This window comes from Calypte anna, unplaced genomic scaffold (assembly GCF_003957555.1).
Source record: "Calypte anna isolate BGI_N300 unplaced genomic scaffold, bCalAnn1_v1.p scaffold_25_arrow_ctg1, whole genome shotgun sequence".
NCBI classification, from domain to species: Eukaryota; Metazoa; Chordata; class Aves; order Apodiformes; family Trochilidae; genus Calypte; species Calypte anna.
Genome location: NW_022045501.1, coordinates 50,960 through 66,796, shown reverse-complemented (window position 1 = coordinate 66,796; position 15,837 = coordinate 50,960). Strand labels below are relative to the sequence as shown.

General features: G+C 49.3%; 1 protein-coding gene across 1 annotated transcript; it reads right to left on the bottom strand.

The window, feature by feature from the left end:
- Nucleotides 1–819: 819 nt before the first annotated feature.
- BIN3 (bridging integrator 3) lies at nucleotides 820–15,492 on the bottom strand (the record flags this gene model as incomplete). Its single annotated transcript, XM_030468717.1, has 4 exons — nucleotides 15,358–15,492; nucleotides 15,028–15,068; nucleotides 3,576–3,717; nucleotides 820–954 (listed from the first exon to the last, which is right to left on the bottom strand). Coding segments are annotated over exons 1-4 (453 nt in total), but the record flags the coding sequence as incomplete, so codon positions are not given.
- Nucleotides 15,493–15,837: the final 345 nt, after the last annotated feature.

The following is a 15,837-nucleotide window of genomic DNA, read 5'->3' as shown; positions in this document are numbered from 1 at the left end:
CTGCAGACAACTTGCTGGCAGCTCACTTGGCATCTCCCAAGTTGGAGGTGAGATGGAACACACCATCACCTCCTGGTGTCACCCCAGCATCTCCTTTCCCCCCCAAAAAAATACCCCAGGAGAACCCCCAGGGTTGGTGGTGCTTGAAGCCACCTCCTGGTGCTGGACCAACCCCTGATCCAGGGCTCAGAAGTTCAAAGCTGGATTAGATTCAGAGAATGTTCCTCTCCAGACCCAAAAACACCAAGAGGAGAAACTGGAGGGTGGAAATTTGAGCAGGTTGGGGTTTATTTAGGCACCCCCCTTCCTGCAGATCCTTGGGACCCCAGCATGGTTCCCAAGAAGCTTTTAGGAGAACCCTGAGCATCCCATCCCAGAGTTATCAAGCTTGGAAAAGATCTCTAAGCTCATCAAAGCCAACCATCAGCTCAAACCCCACACACCATGTCCCCAAGTGCCACTTCTAACACGTTTGCTCAGCACCTCTAGGGTTGGGGACCCCACTGGTTGTTCCAATCACCTCCAACACCCCCAAACTTGAGCTCATGACCACAAACAGATGGACCCAAGGGAATAAAAGTCCAAAAAATCAACTGTTGGCTTTATTCCAGCACAGAACCAGGGCTGGAACTGCCTCCTGAACAGACCCTGATGGGAAAGGACACCCCAGGAGTGTCCCTGCTCTCCTTCCAGGACTAAGTGACACTCCTGGGGTCCCACCACTTGTTCCTCCATCACTCAAGGATGAAAGTGCTGGAAAGAAGAGGAATCCACTCACTTAATCCAGCCCAAGGGGACAGAGTGGGGACAAGGTCTCACCTGTGCTCTGACCAGTGACTCGAAGCTGGGTTTGAAGTAATCGATGCGGCTGCTGTAAAACTTGGGCATTTCCTCCAGGAGCTGCTTGTTTTTGGCTTCAAAGTCCTCCCTCACTGGCCTCAGCTCTTCACGGGCCTGGGAGGGAGAGGAGAAGGAGTCAGAAAATCTCCTTGGATTCAGCAGACCTGCACAAAGGCCACCCCAGGATGGCTCTGCCTTGAGCTGGGGACAACCAGATAATGGAACCTGGTGGGACCCAAATGAACCTGGTGGGACCTAAGTGACTATTACCAGATCCTGGTGGGACTTAAGTGAACCTGGTGGGACCCAAATGACCATTACCAGATCCTGGTGGGATCCAAGTGACCCCTGGTGAGATCCAAGTGATCATTACCAGATCCTGGTGGGATCCAAATGAACCTGGTGGGACCCAAGTGACCATTACCAGATCCTGGTGGCACCCAAGTGAACTTGGTGGGACCCAAGTGACCATTACCAGATCCTGGTGGGACCTAAGTGACCATCTACCAGGTCCTGGTGGGATCCAAGTGACCATTACCAGATCCTGGTGAGATCCAAGTGACCATTACCAGAGCCTGGTGAGATCCAAGTGAACCTGGTGGGACCTAAGTGACCATTACCAGATCCTGGTGGCACCCAAGTGACCATTACCAGATCCTGGTGAGATCCAAGGGACCCCTGGTGAGATCCAAGTGACCATTACCAGATCCTGGTGGCACCCAAGTGAACCTGGTTGGACACAAGTGAACCTGGTGGGACCCAAGTGACCATTACCATAGCCTGGTGAGATCCAAGTGAACCTGGTGGGACCCAAGTGACCATTACCAGGGCCTGGTGAGATCCAAGTGAACCTGGTGGGACCTAAGTGACCATTACCAGATCCTGGTGGGACGTAAGTGACCATTACCAGATCTTGGTGGGACGTAAGTGACCATTACCAGAGCCTGGTGAGATCCAAGTGACCATTACCAAAGCCTGGTGAGATCCAAGTGAGCCTGGTAGGACCTAAGTGACCATTACCAGATCCTGGTGGGACCCAAGTGACCCCTGGTGAGATCCAAGTGACCATCTACCAGATCCTGGTGAGATCCAAGTGAGCAGCCTGATGGGACTTAACCTCTGACCCTGGAAATCCATGGGACAACCCAGAGAGACTGCTGCAGAGCTCCTGACCCAGGCAGTCCCTTTTAGAAGAGGAGGGACAAAAAAGCAGCCCCAAGGCTCAGGGCAGGCTGGGGAACATCCCCATCCATGCCTGTGTCACCAGGAGCATCACCAGAGGCTCCTGTCCCCACCATCCCTCTCCCCCGTGACCTTCAGCTCAGAGCATCCAAGTGGCTCCTTTAAAGAGAAGCGTGGGGAGAAAGGGAAATGTCTCTGTGGAAAAGGGCAGGAGGGGGTGGGCTGTGAAATATTAAACCAGTTCAAGTCTGCCACTTAATCCTGGTGCCATTCCAACGGGAGGGGGATGCAGGAAAAAGCTGGGAAAGGGAGCCCAACCCCGGCGCCAGTCCCTTCCCTGGAAGGGTGAGATGGACAAAGAAAGCTCCAGGCTGGCAAAAATCACAGCAAGTGACCAAATTCATCATCTGCCCTGAAACAAGAAGAGTTGAGAGCCCCTGGGGTGGATGGAGTTCACCAAAGAGCAGAAGATTTGGAGCAAAGTGATCCAAAGGATCCACCAAGCTGGATGATGCCGAGTGGGAAGGGATCCATAGGATCATCAGGTCCAACTCCTGCCCCTGTGTAGGGCACCCCCAGAAAAAAAAAAAAAGGGGGAAAGATACTAATTTGCAGCTCAATAAAAAAACCTGGATGAGATTGGGCTATTTCACATCAAATCTCACACCCCAGGCTCAGGATTGCTTTAGGATCCTGCAGGCATTTAAGCTCACCCAGTGGTTAGTTAAGAGATTTTTTATTTTTTGGGGGGGGTTGTGGAGGGAATTAGATCTCCCTGAAGTTCATTAAGGGGAAAAAAAAATGAAATAAGTCAAACCTGCTTAATCACCAGGACAAAAGCATTCCCATTTTTCCAGGCAGAGCTTTAGGCAGCGAGGCGAAGCAAAGTAAGCTGCTTACTATGAAATCTGAGGTCTCTTTTGTTAAAGCTGATAGGACTATTCTTTAACACATAATTTCTTCTTTTTTTTTTTTCTTTTTTTTTGTGGGGAAAGCCATCAGAAAAATACAAGTTCTTTAAAGCTGAGAAAGTAAACTCTTCCTTCCAGGATCAAGCAATGAGTGACAGAGCTGGGGAGAAGCATTGGTGTAGATTGAATAATAATAATTAAAAAAAAATATTAAAAAGAAGCATGATTTTGCTCAAATTTAAGAGGGAAAAAGGAATCTGGCAGAGCTTCCTGTTAACCAATTACTGCAATTTTCCAAGGCAAGTTTTTTGCAGCAGGTGGCAAACAGAAAGCTCTGATCTTCCCCTTTTTCCCACCCAGCTGCTTGCTCAGATGCAGGGGCTGCTCCTCCAAGAATCCCAGAGTTTTCCTTCCACTTTATTTTGGAAAACTGGCTCTTTCCCTTTCCTCTGATTCCCACCCCTGTTCCCAAACACCCTACAGGGCAATTTTCCAACAATAAAAAAAAAAAAAAATTAAATGTTATCTATTTCATGGAGGGCTCAGCAGGGAGGCCAAACACCAGGAAAAAACCCCTTCTAAACCCTGGGACACAACCCTGGGGTTATCCCACTGAACCTGCTGGAAATTTTGGTTGGATACCTGGTGAAGTTTGGCCAGGACAGGACCAGTCCTTTCCTTCTCCTCATATTTTTCCACCTTAGACTGCAGACGTTTGTAGTCCTGCAGGGTCTGCTCCCTTCTCTTCACAGCCATATTCAGGCTGGGGAAGACACTGCTGAACCTGCCAAAAAAGGGATTTTTTTCATAGAATCATAGAATCATGGAATGGGCTGGGTTGGAAGGGACCTCAGAGCTCATCAAGTCCAACCCTTGATCCACTCCTGCTGCAGTTCCCAGCCCATGGCACTCAGTGCCACATCCAGGCTCTTTGGAAAGATCTCCAGACACGGAGAATCCACTCCTTCCCTGGGCAGCCCATTCCAATGCCTGATCACCCTCTCCAGAAAGAAATTCTTTCTCATCTCCAACCTAAACCTCCCCTGGCACAACTTGAGACCCTGCCCTCTTGTCTTGCTGAGAGTTGCCTGGGAAAAGAGCCCAACCCCCCCCTGGCTCCAACCTCCTTTCAGGGAGTTGCAGAGAGTGATGAGGTCTCCCCTGAGCCTCCTCTTCTCCAGCCTCAACACCCCCAGCTCCCTCAGCCCTTCCTCACAGCAATTCTGCTGGATCCCTTCACAGCCTCCTTGCTCTTCTCTGCACCTGCTCCAGCACCTCAAGCTCCTTCCTGAACTTCCTGAGCTGAGGGGCCCAGAACTGGACACAGGACTCAAGCTGTGGCCTCCCCAGAGCTGAGCACAGGGGCAGAATCCCTTCCCTGGACCTGCTGGCCACGCTCTTCCTGAGCCAGCCCAGGATGCCCTTGGCCTTCTTGGCCACCTGGGCACACTGCTGCCTCCTCTTCAGCTTCCTGGCAATCCCAGCTCCCTTTCTGCCACTCTGTGCCCAGCCTGGAGCTCCCCATGGGGTTGTTGTGGCCAAAGTGCAGGACCCGGCCCTTGGAATGTTGAACCTCATCCCCTTGGGATCATCCCAACTCTCCAGTCCTTTGGACCTGCTCCAGCACCTCAATCTCCTTCCTGAGCTGAGGGGCCCAGAACTGGACACAGGACTCAAGCTGTGGCCTCCCCAGAGCTGAGCACAGGGGCAGAATCCCTTCCCTGGACCTGCTGGCCTTTTTATTGTATCTGGAAGGATATCTTGGTTGGATACAACATCCAAAGCAACCTTTTCAGCTCCCCAGATAATTCAGACCCAAACCCACAAAACTCCTTCCCAACGTGAAAAGTTTCACAGGAAAAAAAAAGGAGGAAATTTATAACTAAAGATTTTACAAAGCTTTGCCAGGGTGAGGTGGTGGAGAGAAGAGCCAGAAGGCCAAGCTTGGTTTAATTTTTCACAAAGGTCACTTCACATGTCAAAGGATGGGTTTTTAAATAATAATATTAATCATCATCATCATCATCATCATCAAACCCGAGGCAATTTTACAAGATAAAGTTCTTCAAAGGTCCCAACCTGCTTCTGACTTCTCCTGCCAGCCCAAAACCATAGTTTGACCATTACTTCTTTATTTTGAACCATTTTTCCCTTCTCTTCCAGCTAGTGGCTCTGAGAACACAGAGAGCTGCCTTACCTGGGATGGGGGATGGAAGCTTCTGCTGAAAATAAAGCTGTTAATGGCACTGAGCAACCCAAAAAGAGAAAAATAAACAACTTTTCCCCCTAAAAATACAACCAGCTGAGGTGGGACTTCCCCAAAAACATCTCTGAAAGAGGCACGAGCAGGCAGAGGTGAAGCAAAAGCCTGAAGTGGAATATGAAGTGGAAGATAATTATTTAAAAATATATTTTTTTCATGTAAGTCAAAGAAAATCTATTGAAAATTATTATTATTTTTTTTTCCCAGGCAATTTCTGGGGTTGCAAAGCCCATCCTGCTGCAAAGGAGCTCCCTACCCCCCTCCTAAGGATTAAGAGCAGCCAACAATTAGCCAGGCTAAGGGAAGATTCCTATTATTAAAATGTGTTACAAACTGAGGAAACATGAACATGTTCATGAGGAAACATGAACATCTGATGGCCAAGGCAGGAGAGAATAGATTTTATTTTTTTTAATGTGACAGAAGAGGGGATTTCAGTAAAGCATTTGACACCGTCTCTCACAGCATCCTTGTAGATAAGTTGACCAAGTATGGGTTTGGTGATCAGGTAGTGAGGTGGATCAGGAACTGGTTGAAAGGAAGGAGTCAGAGAGTTGTAGTCAATGGGGCAGAATCTGGTTGGAGGTGTGTGACCAGTGGAGTCCCTCAGGGGTCGGTACTGGGACCGGTGTTGTTCAATATCTTCATCAAGGACTTGGATGAGGGTATAGAATGTACCCTCAGCAAGTTTGCTGATGACACTAAGCTGGGAGGAGTGGCTGACACACCAGAAGGCTGTGCTGCCATTCAGAGAGACTTGGACAGGCTGGAGAGTTGGGCAGAGAGAAACATGATGAAGTTCAACAAGGGGAAGTGTAGAGTTTTGCATTTGGGGAAGAACAACACGATGGCCCAGTATAGGTTGGGGGCTGACCTGCTGGAGAGCAGTGTAGGTGAAAGAGACCTGGGGGTCCTGGTAGACAAGAGGATGACCATGAGCCAGCAATGTGCCCTTGTGGCCAAGAAGGCCAATGGCATCCTGGGGTGCATTAGAAAGGGTGTGGTTAGTAGGTCAAGAGAGGTTCTCCTCCCCCTCTATTCTGCATTGGTGAGGCCGCACCTGGAGTATTGTGTCCAGTTCTGGGCCCCTCAGTTCAAGAAGGACAGGGAAGTGCTTGAAAGAGTCCAGCGCAGAGCTACTAAGATGATGAAGGGAGTGGAACATCTCCCTTATGAGGAAAGGCTGAGGGAGCTGGGTCTCTTTAGTTTGGAGAAAAGGAGACTGAGGGGTGACCTCATCAATGTGTTCAAATATGTAAGGGGTGAGTGTCAGGGAGATGGAGTTAGGCTCTTCTCAGTGATGACCAGTGATAGGACAAGGGGTAATGGGTGTAAATTGGAGCACAGGAGGTTCAAGTTGAATATTCCAAAAAATGTTTTTCCTGTAAGGGTGACAGAGCCCTGGAACAGGCTGCCCAGGGGGGGCGTGGAGTCTCCTTCACTGGAGACATTCAAAACCCCCCTGGACACGTTCCTATGTGATGTACTCTAGGTGGCCCTGCTCTGGCAGGGGGGGTTGGACTAGATGATCTTTCGAGGTCCCTTCCAACCCCTAGGATTCTGTGATTCTATGAAATCAGAGCATTGCTCCAATCTCCCCAAATTTCAGGAAATCAAATTATACCAGAGGGGTCTCTGGGTTCATAAGAAACAACCTCTGGAGATTTAATCTCAGGTCATTCTGGGGGGGATCAAGGCCAGGAACTCAAGGTGAAAAAACACCTAAAAGAGTCTGGAGCTGCTTTCTGCAAGCCAAGAGCTTTCTGATCTGAAAGCAGAAAACAAAACCCCCCAAAAAACCCCAACAACCCAAATTCTCTGTTATTTAGGCTCGGGGGGGGGCACATTAGTAAGAGATAATAATAAAAAAAAATAACCAAACAACACAATTCCCACTTCACAAGTGTCATTTGCTTGAGATGTCATCAGATGCAGGGCTAAAGCAGAGGCACTTGGGTTCAGACAACCCCCCAGCAGCTCCAGCCCCTATTAAAACCCCATTTTCCATCTCCCTGCTCACCCTGGAGGGTGTTAATGTGCCAGACCAAAGCTTTTGTCCTTCAGCTTTATTTACAGAGGGGGAGGGAAAACATTTGTGTCCAAGCATTTATATTCCAGCATCCACATCCAAGCCCCCTCCATCCTTTATTTTCATTTTTTATTTTATTTTTTATTTATTTTCCAAGCATCCCTCCTCGAGACAGAGAACCAGGGAGGTGTTCACACAACCCTGAGGGCTCAGGCTACACCAGGGCTGCTCCCTTTTGGTTTTCCAATGCTCATCCCATGGTATCCTTCTTTTGGAGCCAGGGAATATTGCAGCTGGGGAGAAGCAAGCTGGAAAAGTCATCAGGGAACTCATCCCTTGGCCCAGCTGCTCCAGATCAGATGCTACTGCCCTGACATTGCTTTTTATGGTAACCTCCATATTTATATATTTATATTTATATTTATTTATATTTCAAATGCCCCTGGAGCTCATGGGTGCTGGGCACCCAGCATGGATTCATCACCTCCTGGCCTCTGGGCTGCTGGTAAAATCCCTTCTGTTTCTGGATGAGGTCCAAAAAGACACCAGGGCTAAGGAAACCACAGCCCAGAGGGTTTTGGGGGTGAAAGGACCTAAAAGCTCCCCCAGTGCCACCCCCTGCATGGACAGGGACATCTCCAACCAGCCCAGGGGGCTCCAAGCCCCATCCCAACCTTCAGCACTGCCAGGGATGGGGCAGCCACAGCTTTTTGGGGCCAGAAGGGGCTCAGCACCCTCACCCCAAAGAATTTCTTCCTGATGTCCAACCTAAAGCTCCCCTCTGCCATTTTGAACCCTTAAATAGGGATGGGCAGAAAGGAGGAAAGGAAAGGGGAACCCAAACCCAAACCCCTCCTTGCCAGTACTGCCCGTGGCATCTCAGCACCTTGCCCTTGCAGCTTCTGCAGAATTTTTCCCCACTTCTTAAGAAGCTGGGAATGGAAAGGAAGGATCCCAGCAGGCTCAGTGGCTCTTGGCTTTATTTTTCTGTCCCAAAAGCAGGGCAGGAGCAAGCTGCAGATCCCTGAGGACCACAGGAGCTGAGCTGCTCCTCTGGACCTGTGAAATACCAGGAGCTGGGAAATCGTCCCTGTCCCAGCTTGCAGGGAAGCTGTGCACCAAAAACCAAGCTATGGTTGCTCCCTCCAGACTGGGTGTCACCTCAGGGTGACCTGGATGTGGCCATCACTGCCCAGGTCCCCATCACCACCTGGAAAACCCTGAGCAAAAAAAACTTCCTAAAAAACCACTCAGCTTTCCAACACTGCCTTTTCCAAGGGCTCAGCTTTGGAGCCCTTTCTCCTGCACCCCCTGCTTGGCCCTTCCATGGTGCTCCTGCATTCAAAGAGCCAGAAGACAGCAAAGAATTTCAGCAGGGAGCCACTGAACATCCTAAAAACTTGGAGGGGAAGAGCTCCAACCCATCAGCTCCGGCATGGGGTGGGTGAGAAGGCAGCAGATTAGAGACAGGGTTTCCATTCACTTTGAAGTTAAAACTGTTTTTTTTTTTTTTTTACAAAGGGAAAAAAAAAAGATGGATTTTTTTTTTTTATTACTCACCCCCCAGCACTCCTTCCCCTCTTTTTTGTTCCCAGTATCAACTCCGTGTGATTTGGTGGCCCCTAATGGAAGGACACCCTGCTCTGGCAGAGCTTTAATAAAATCACTGGGGATCTGAAGAGGCTGTTAGTGTGTAGGCACAGCAATTCCTGTCTCAGAAGGACTTTTAATGCATAGATTATATGCTGAATTTCAGAGAAGTGGAAGGGGGGGGTTAGAGGGGGAGCAGCTCAGCTCCAGAAGCTGCCATTAATAAAAGGCACCACGGCTCCATCCCACCTTCCCGTGGCTCCGGGTGCTGGAAACACCAGTGATGGGTTGCTCAGGAATATGGGCAAATGGGGGGTTCAAATCACCCCCCCCCAGAGATGCTGGAGGGGGTTTTAAAAGCTGCAAGCAGCAAGAGTGAAACCCTCTTTGAGTTTTTCCTGAGTAGAGAAAGCAAGTGGGGATTTTGGAGCCCTCTTGCCAACCTCCTGTGGCAGCTGAGGTGGTCTTGGTGGGGTGGTCCTTCCCTGGGAGGAAGGTCTGGGCTCCTCCAGACATTTCCAGCATGCCATCCCAGCTCTCCTTGTGCCAACCAAAGCTCTTTCTTTGCCAGCTGAGGTCCCCCAGGGAGTCACCTGCTTTGATTTTCATGCAGGATTAGCTCAGCTCCAGGAGGGAAGGGAAGGGAGATCCTTCCTTGGCCTGATCTGGATCGAGGAGAAGCTGCCTCCAGCTCCTGAAGGAATTACTCAGTCTGAATTCTCTTCCCATTAACCCACCAGCTCTGAAATTCCCCTGCAGTTGAAAGAAAAGGGAGTTTCTGGCCCATGTTGAAGCCCTGCCCAGTTTTTTTTTTTTTTATTTTATTATTATTTTTTTCCTCCCCATGTGTACAGAAACAGGAGCTGGAGCCAAATGCCAGGGGTGGTAAACACCCAGGAAGGCTGATAGGGAGATAGAGGCTCCCAACACTGCCAAGTTCTTCTGATGACTTAATAAATTGCTGCATTTCACACGTCACCCCAGAGCCTTCACAAATATCTCCTGCATCTTATTTACAAATGCTCCCCATGGAAAGCCTGGCAGCAAAACCAAACCCTCCAAAAGCTCCTGCCATCCACAAACACATCCCTCAAGTCTCCCAAGCTTGGCAAGAACAACCCTGTGAGCATCTCCAATCATTTCCAAAGCTTTTCTGCTTTGAAAAAGCAGCAGAGTGAGGCTGAGGACCATCAGCAGTGCCTTGGGTGGTGGTGAGAGCACCATCCAAGCAGCACCAACCACTCGAGAAGCGATGCCTGAAAAATGAACCCCAGGGTTTTAGCATCTCAAGAGAAGCTTCACACAAACAAATCCTGCTCGTTTCACCCTTGCACACAGAGGGAGGGTGAGGATCTCTCCTTCTGCAAAATGCTGGGAGAGGCAGAGCTGAAAAGCCCTGCAGCAGATGTGGGGATTTATTGATAAACCCAGCGCCCTCCTCCTCCCTTTGCTCCACCCAGGTTCTGCTTTTGGAGGGGATGAGAGGGTCTGACAACCATAACTGCTCACAAATCCCCAGGACCACCCTTTTCCTACCTGATTCCTTTTTTTTTTTTTTAACAACAAAGCCAAGAAAATTGAAGATGACTTAAAAAGCAAAGTGTGGCAGGGAAGGTGGTAAAAGCAGCGAGGTAGGAGCGGAGGTAAAACAGCAGCACGGGGGAATTAGAGCCCCTGCCACGAAAGCAGCTTGGGGAATAAGCTGCTGTTGTCCCCTGTCACTTTTTAGGCAAGGCTGCTGAGAGGGGATTACAGCCCAGGCAGCTTAAGAGGAGCAGGTGAGGGGAGATACACAGGGATAACTCCAAGAAAATCCAAATTACTGCCTCCCCGGAGCTGCAGGAGGAGAGGGGAATGGGCTCAGGGAGCTGACAGTTTAGCCTTGGGAAAAAAGAAAAATAGGCAAAATATCTAAATCACCTGATTTTCTGAATTATAAATCACATTGCCACTTTGTCACCATGCCAGCCTCTCGTCAGCTTCCTGTAATTAAAGGCTGGGGTTGGAGAGATAAAAGTGTCCCCGGGATTGTGGTGGCTCCGTTTGTCAGTCAGCCCAGGTGACAAGTCTGGTGCTTGGATATTGGAAAGCTCTGTCCCTCTCTGCTGGGAGGCTGCTGGCAAGCAGCAAGCTGGGGGGATGCTGGAGGAGTGGGACCCCTTTGTCACCTCCCTGGATTGTTCTGTCACCTCCCTGGACCACTCTGTCACCTCCCTGCCCGCAGCCAGGTCCCTGAGCCACCCCTTTCCTCTTCTCCTTCCCAATCATCCCTGATGGAAGCAGCTTCCTGCAAGGCAGATTTTTGGTGTCAGCAATGCAGAAGAGGTGCAAGGGGTTTGGTGGAGGGAAAAAGAAAAGTTAAAGCCTCTGGTTTTGACTGTTTGCAGGTGTCTCAAACACTCCTGTTGGCAGCTGGACCTGGCTGGTGTAGGGGTGTGCTCTGTCCTGGGGCATTTTTTTAGGGACAAGGGCTTGGGAAATGAAAGGAAAAGGGGAGAGGCAAGGTCTAGAGCTGGCAAAAGAAAGGGGGGGGGGAATGAATAAAGGGTGTGAGGTGTGATAGAAAGGGTGGAGATGAAGCTTGGAGAGGCCCAAGGATGGCTGAGCTGAAGCATCCCCACTATGCTGGGGGATACCAACCATTCCTCAGCCCCTGCCCACGTGTCCTGTCCACCCACCCACCCACCCCCCAGGAAAGGAGCCAGGCAGCTATGTGGCCAGCTTTGTGCACCAAATCCTCATTAGGGGCTCCTTAAGGACAGGAAAGCTGCTTTTCCTGCTTCCGGAGGAAACTCAGCTCCAGGGTTCACATTAAAGGCAGAGTTAGGAGGAGGAGGAGGAGGAGGAGGAGGAGAAGGAAACTCCCCCCCCAATCCCTGCTCCCTGGCTGCCAAGCACAGGGTGGTGTCACCAGCAGGTATTTTGCTGATTTAGGGCTCTAATTGAATGAGGACATCCATCTGCTGGGAAAGGCTCCTGGATGGCACCTCTGGGACCTCCTGGTGTCCTGGCTGTGACACCAAAGCCTCTCCCTGGCCCCCAGCACCTCCCTTGGCTTTGGTGGAAGGAGCAAGACCATGCCTGGAGCCAAAGGGGATGCAATAATTTCATCAAAGAACCTCCTAGCTTGGAAAAGACCTTTAAGATCATTGAGTCCAATTGCTAACCCAGCTCTGCCAAGGCCACCACCACCCCATGTCCCACAGCACCACATCCCCAGGGCTTGGAAATCCCTCCAGGGATGGGGACTCAGGCCCCAAACTCCAACCTCAACCTCCCCTGGGCAACTTGAGACCACGTCCCCTCACTCTGGAAAACACAATGTCCCCATAAAGCAGCTGATTTAGTCCATCCCCACCCCCCTCTTTGCCCCAAATCCCCTGATCTGCTGTGAATTTAAGCAGGCATCTTCCCAAAGAGGAAAGCAAGATCCCTCCTGACCTTTCCCAGCTCCTTGCCCAACCCAGATGCTGAAGGATGGGGATATTCCCACCAGAGTTTTGCTCCTTCTCTCCCAGTCAAAGGAGTGATTCCCACCCAAGGGCTTCTTGGGGCTCAAAAAGCACAACTCTGAATAACCCCACGTCCCCAGAAGCAGAAGGATTTGAACAATAAAAGCCTCCCCACACCCCCCCCTTTAAATCCTCTCCGTGGTGTAACAAATTCTCCAAATATTGGTCTAAAATCTACTATTCCTGGACAACTGAATGGAGATTTTTTTTCCTGCCCATGTGCCTCTGATTACATTGTATTCCCACTAATGATAATTGTCTGGATTATACTTATCTGTTTCTTTGGCTAATAAACTTCCCAAAGACCACCAGTGAAGATGTAATAAAATGCAGCTGCTCCAGCAAAAAAGCCTTTTTTTTTTTCTAGGTCAAAGCAAATTTGGGAGAGGCTGGGGAGGACTGTCTCTGGGAGGGGAAGCAATACCTAACTGGAAAGAAGAAGAGCTCCTCAAGGCAGCTTTCATTAATCTGAAACTTTTTATCCTTGCTGGGCTTTATCTGCCAGCAGGACAAGGGGAGGTGCAAGCTCTGCATTTCTCTCCTGCATCTCATTAGCCTCCAAATGGACCCTTGGGCTCCTCAGAAATGTTCCTGGCTGCATGACACGGCCACGCACGTCCCTACACTTGCAAGGAGTTAGAAATAAAGGGATAAAAAGGACATTTTTGGTGTGCTCAGTGTGGAGATGCAGCCTCCCCGAGCGTGAAACGTAAGCTGGTTAAGAGCACGCAGCAACTGTTTGCAGGTGCCAAAGGGCAGGAAAGGGAGAAAAAAAAATAGCATGTTCGAGTTCAGTGGAAATTTAGGAAGTTGGAGAGAATTGCCAAGGCTGGAAAGCAGCCAGGATACTGAAATAAACATGTTTTAACTGAGGACTGGACAGATAAACAGCCAGCTGAACGTCACACCTTGTGAGATGAAACCTCCCAAGGAGGAACAAACCAAGTGCCCTCATGCACTGCAAAAATTCCACTATTTCCCCAGTACTCCCTTACAGCAGGAAGAATTCCATGGGATTTTGTATAAGCTGCCTCCAACCCAAAGCAAGAAAAAAAAAAAAAACCCCAAGCAGAGTTTTCCCCTTCTGCACCGTCTGTGCTCCAGCAGCAGCGGGAGCAGCAGCCAAAGGCTGCACAAATGCAGAATAAGCCAAGGGTGATGTGGAAATGGGTTTTATTGGCTGGATTTGAGAGCCCCAGAGTTTGAAACACACAGCCAGGTTGAGAAGGAAAGGTGTTTTCTTTCATTTCAGCAGCTACCACAAGTTGGGGGGCAAAAAAACCCCCCAAAACCCCCCCCAAAAAAGCCAACCCTGAAGATTTCAGAGGCAGGAGCCCTCCTTCCAATTTTAACAGAATGCTGGAAGAAAAAGTTAATGTATCTTTCATGAGGCCAATCTAGATAATAAGCAACATGATTCCACAGCACAAGCCTGGGATATTTTTTTTCTTTCTCATTTTTTTTTTTTTTTCTTCCTAAAATCACCACGAATTTCAGGTCGTGGCTGGGTAAAACTTGAGTCATCAAACATCCCCCAGAGAGGAGCATCCTGTACCCTCCTGCACTAAGTGGCAGATGAGGTTTTTCTTTCGGATTGGGGCAGCAAAAAAACCCCAAAAAAACCAAGAGGAAAAGAAAAGCAAAGCAACAAATCTAAACTGGAATTGTTATTCAGCAATTTGCAACACTTACTGTCATATTAAAGTCGTTTGCTTTTATTTTTGCTCACCCTCTCTGCTCTTGTTACAAAGCAGCAAATCTCAGGATTTTCAGCAGATGTTTGGTTTAACAACTGAAATGGTTGGGGGGGTGAAGGATGGGACCCAGGTAATGACTGCCAGTGCCAGGGGAAATTGTGCAGAAAGAGGGGAATTGCACCAGATCAGACCAAGGTGACAAACGCAGAGCCCGAGGAAGGAATTGGGGGGGAAAAAGGGAAAATTGCTGCTGGAACAACACTGTCAAGCACACCAGAGGCTCTTCCTCTCTGAGGAGGTTTTATTTCCAAGCTGGTGGCAATAAATGGGGTGGTTCTGCACTGGGTTTCCCTCCCCGTGAAGCCCACGTTGCCCTTTAGAAAACACTGAAGATTTTCCTGCAAGATTTTCTCTCTTGCTCCATCCCATCCTGGATTCCCTGGGCAGGGAATGTTGGATGGGACCACACACCCCATCTTCTCAGTGCCTGGCTACCCCACCTCTTTCCTTCCTGCCTGGATATGTTACTGAGAGACACTCCAAGCAAGCTCCTGCTTTTTAGGAAGCAAACTTTCAAAGGGAAGAAACTCTTGTTCAAACAGCTCAACACTGCTGTGCCTGCAGCCTCCAGGGGAGCTCCCCCAGTTGATTTTTAAATCCTTTGCATGGAGTAAAGTGTTGGTAGTACCCAGCAGATGAAAGGAGAGAAGCTGGCTGCTTCAATGCATTCTGGATTACTCATCTCAGGCACTCTTGACAGCACAGACAACGACATCTGGCAGGCTGAGACACAGGAGGTCTTTACCCTTTCCACAGAGCATGGACTCAGCTCCACCACCTCCCAGGCATGAAGCAAAGAGGATGCCACTTTGTCACAAGGACCTGAACTGTTGGCTCTTTTGGAAGGGCTGGTTTTTAACCTGATGGCATCTCTCTGGATGCTCCCCATCCCCAAAGCAGAGGGTGGTGACAAACACTGGCGATGGCTCACATTGGTACTTACTTTTTCAGAGGCTCTATGACTGTCTTTTGGATCTGATTCACCTGTTGGAGGCAAAAAAGAGATGATTACATGTCAGGCTTGTAGAATGAAAAAAAAACCCAACAAAACAACAACCTGTTTGCAGAAGGATATGTGTTTGCACAGAGGGGGATGTGAGCTCCTGAGAACAACCACCACACCCTTCAACCAAAACCCAATAAACTTCTCCCAGGGTGAGCTGCAAGCTCCAGGACAACCAGAGCTAGAAGAATAAGATTCTAGAGAAGCTCACGATGGCAAAAAGGGAAGGAGGTCTGGTCTCCCCTTCTTCAGCCAGGCTCATCTATTCACCTTCTCCTGGTTGAATGCATCCATCCTCTTCATCGCTGTGTCGAAGGCTGTGACCATCTCCAGAAAGCTGGGCTCCTGCTCACACAGGGGATTAGACAGAAGGTCTGAAGAGATCTTGACAGCTGACTTGGACATGGCTGTGGGTAAGAGGAGCATGTAAAGGAAAAAAGAGAGGAAAAAAGTCTCAGTGGCTGCCTGGTGGGACAGCCACACATTGCCAGGGCTGCCTCCTGCATCTGCACAACTCTGCAGGAAGATATTCCAACACTGGCTGAGGGAAAGGGAAGAAAAAGCCACCAATTCATTCACATAAACACCCAGAGAACTGTTTTTATATAAGTTAAGCCTGAACCACTCCAATGTACAGCTTGTGATGTTGCCAGAAATAATGCCAGGCTAACAAAAGCACCGTTCTCTTCAGAAACTGGAGATGGGTTGGTTTTTTCTAATACATCTTTTCTCAACAGACTATTAAGTGTC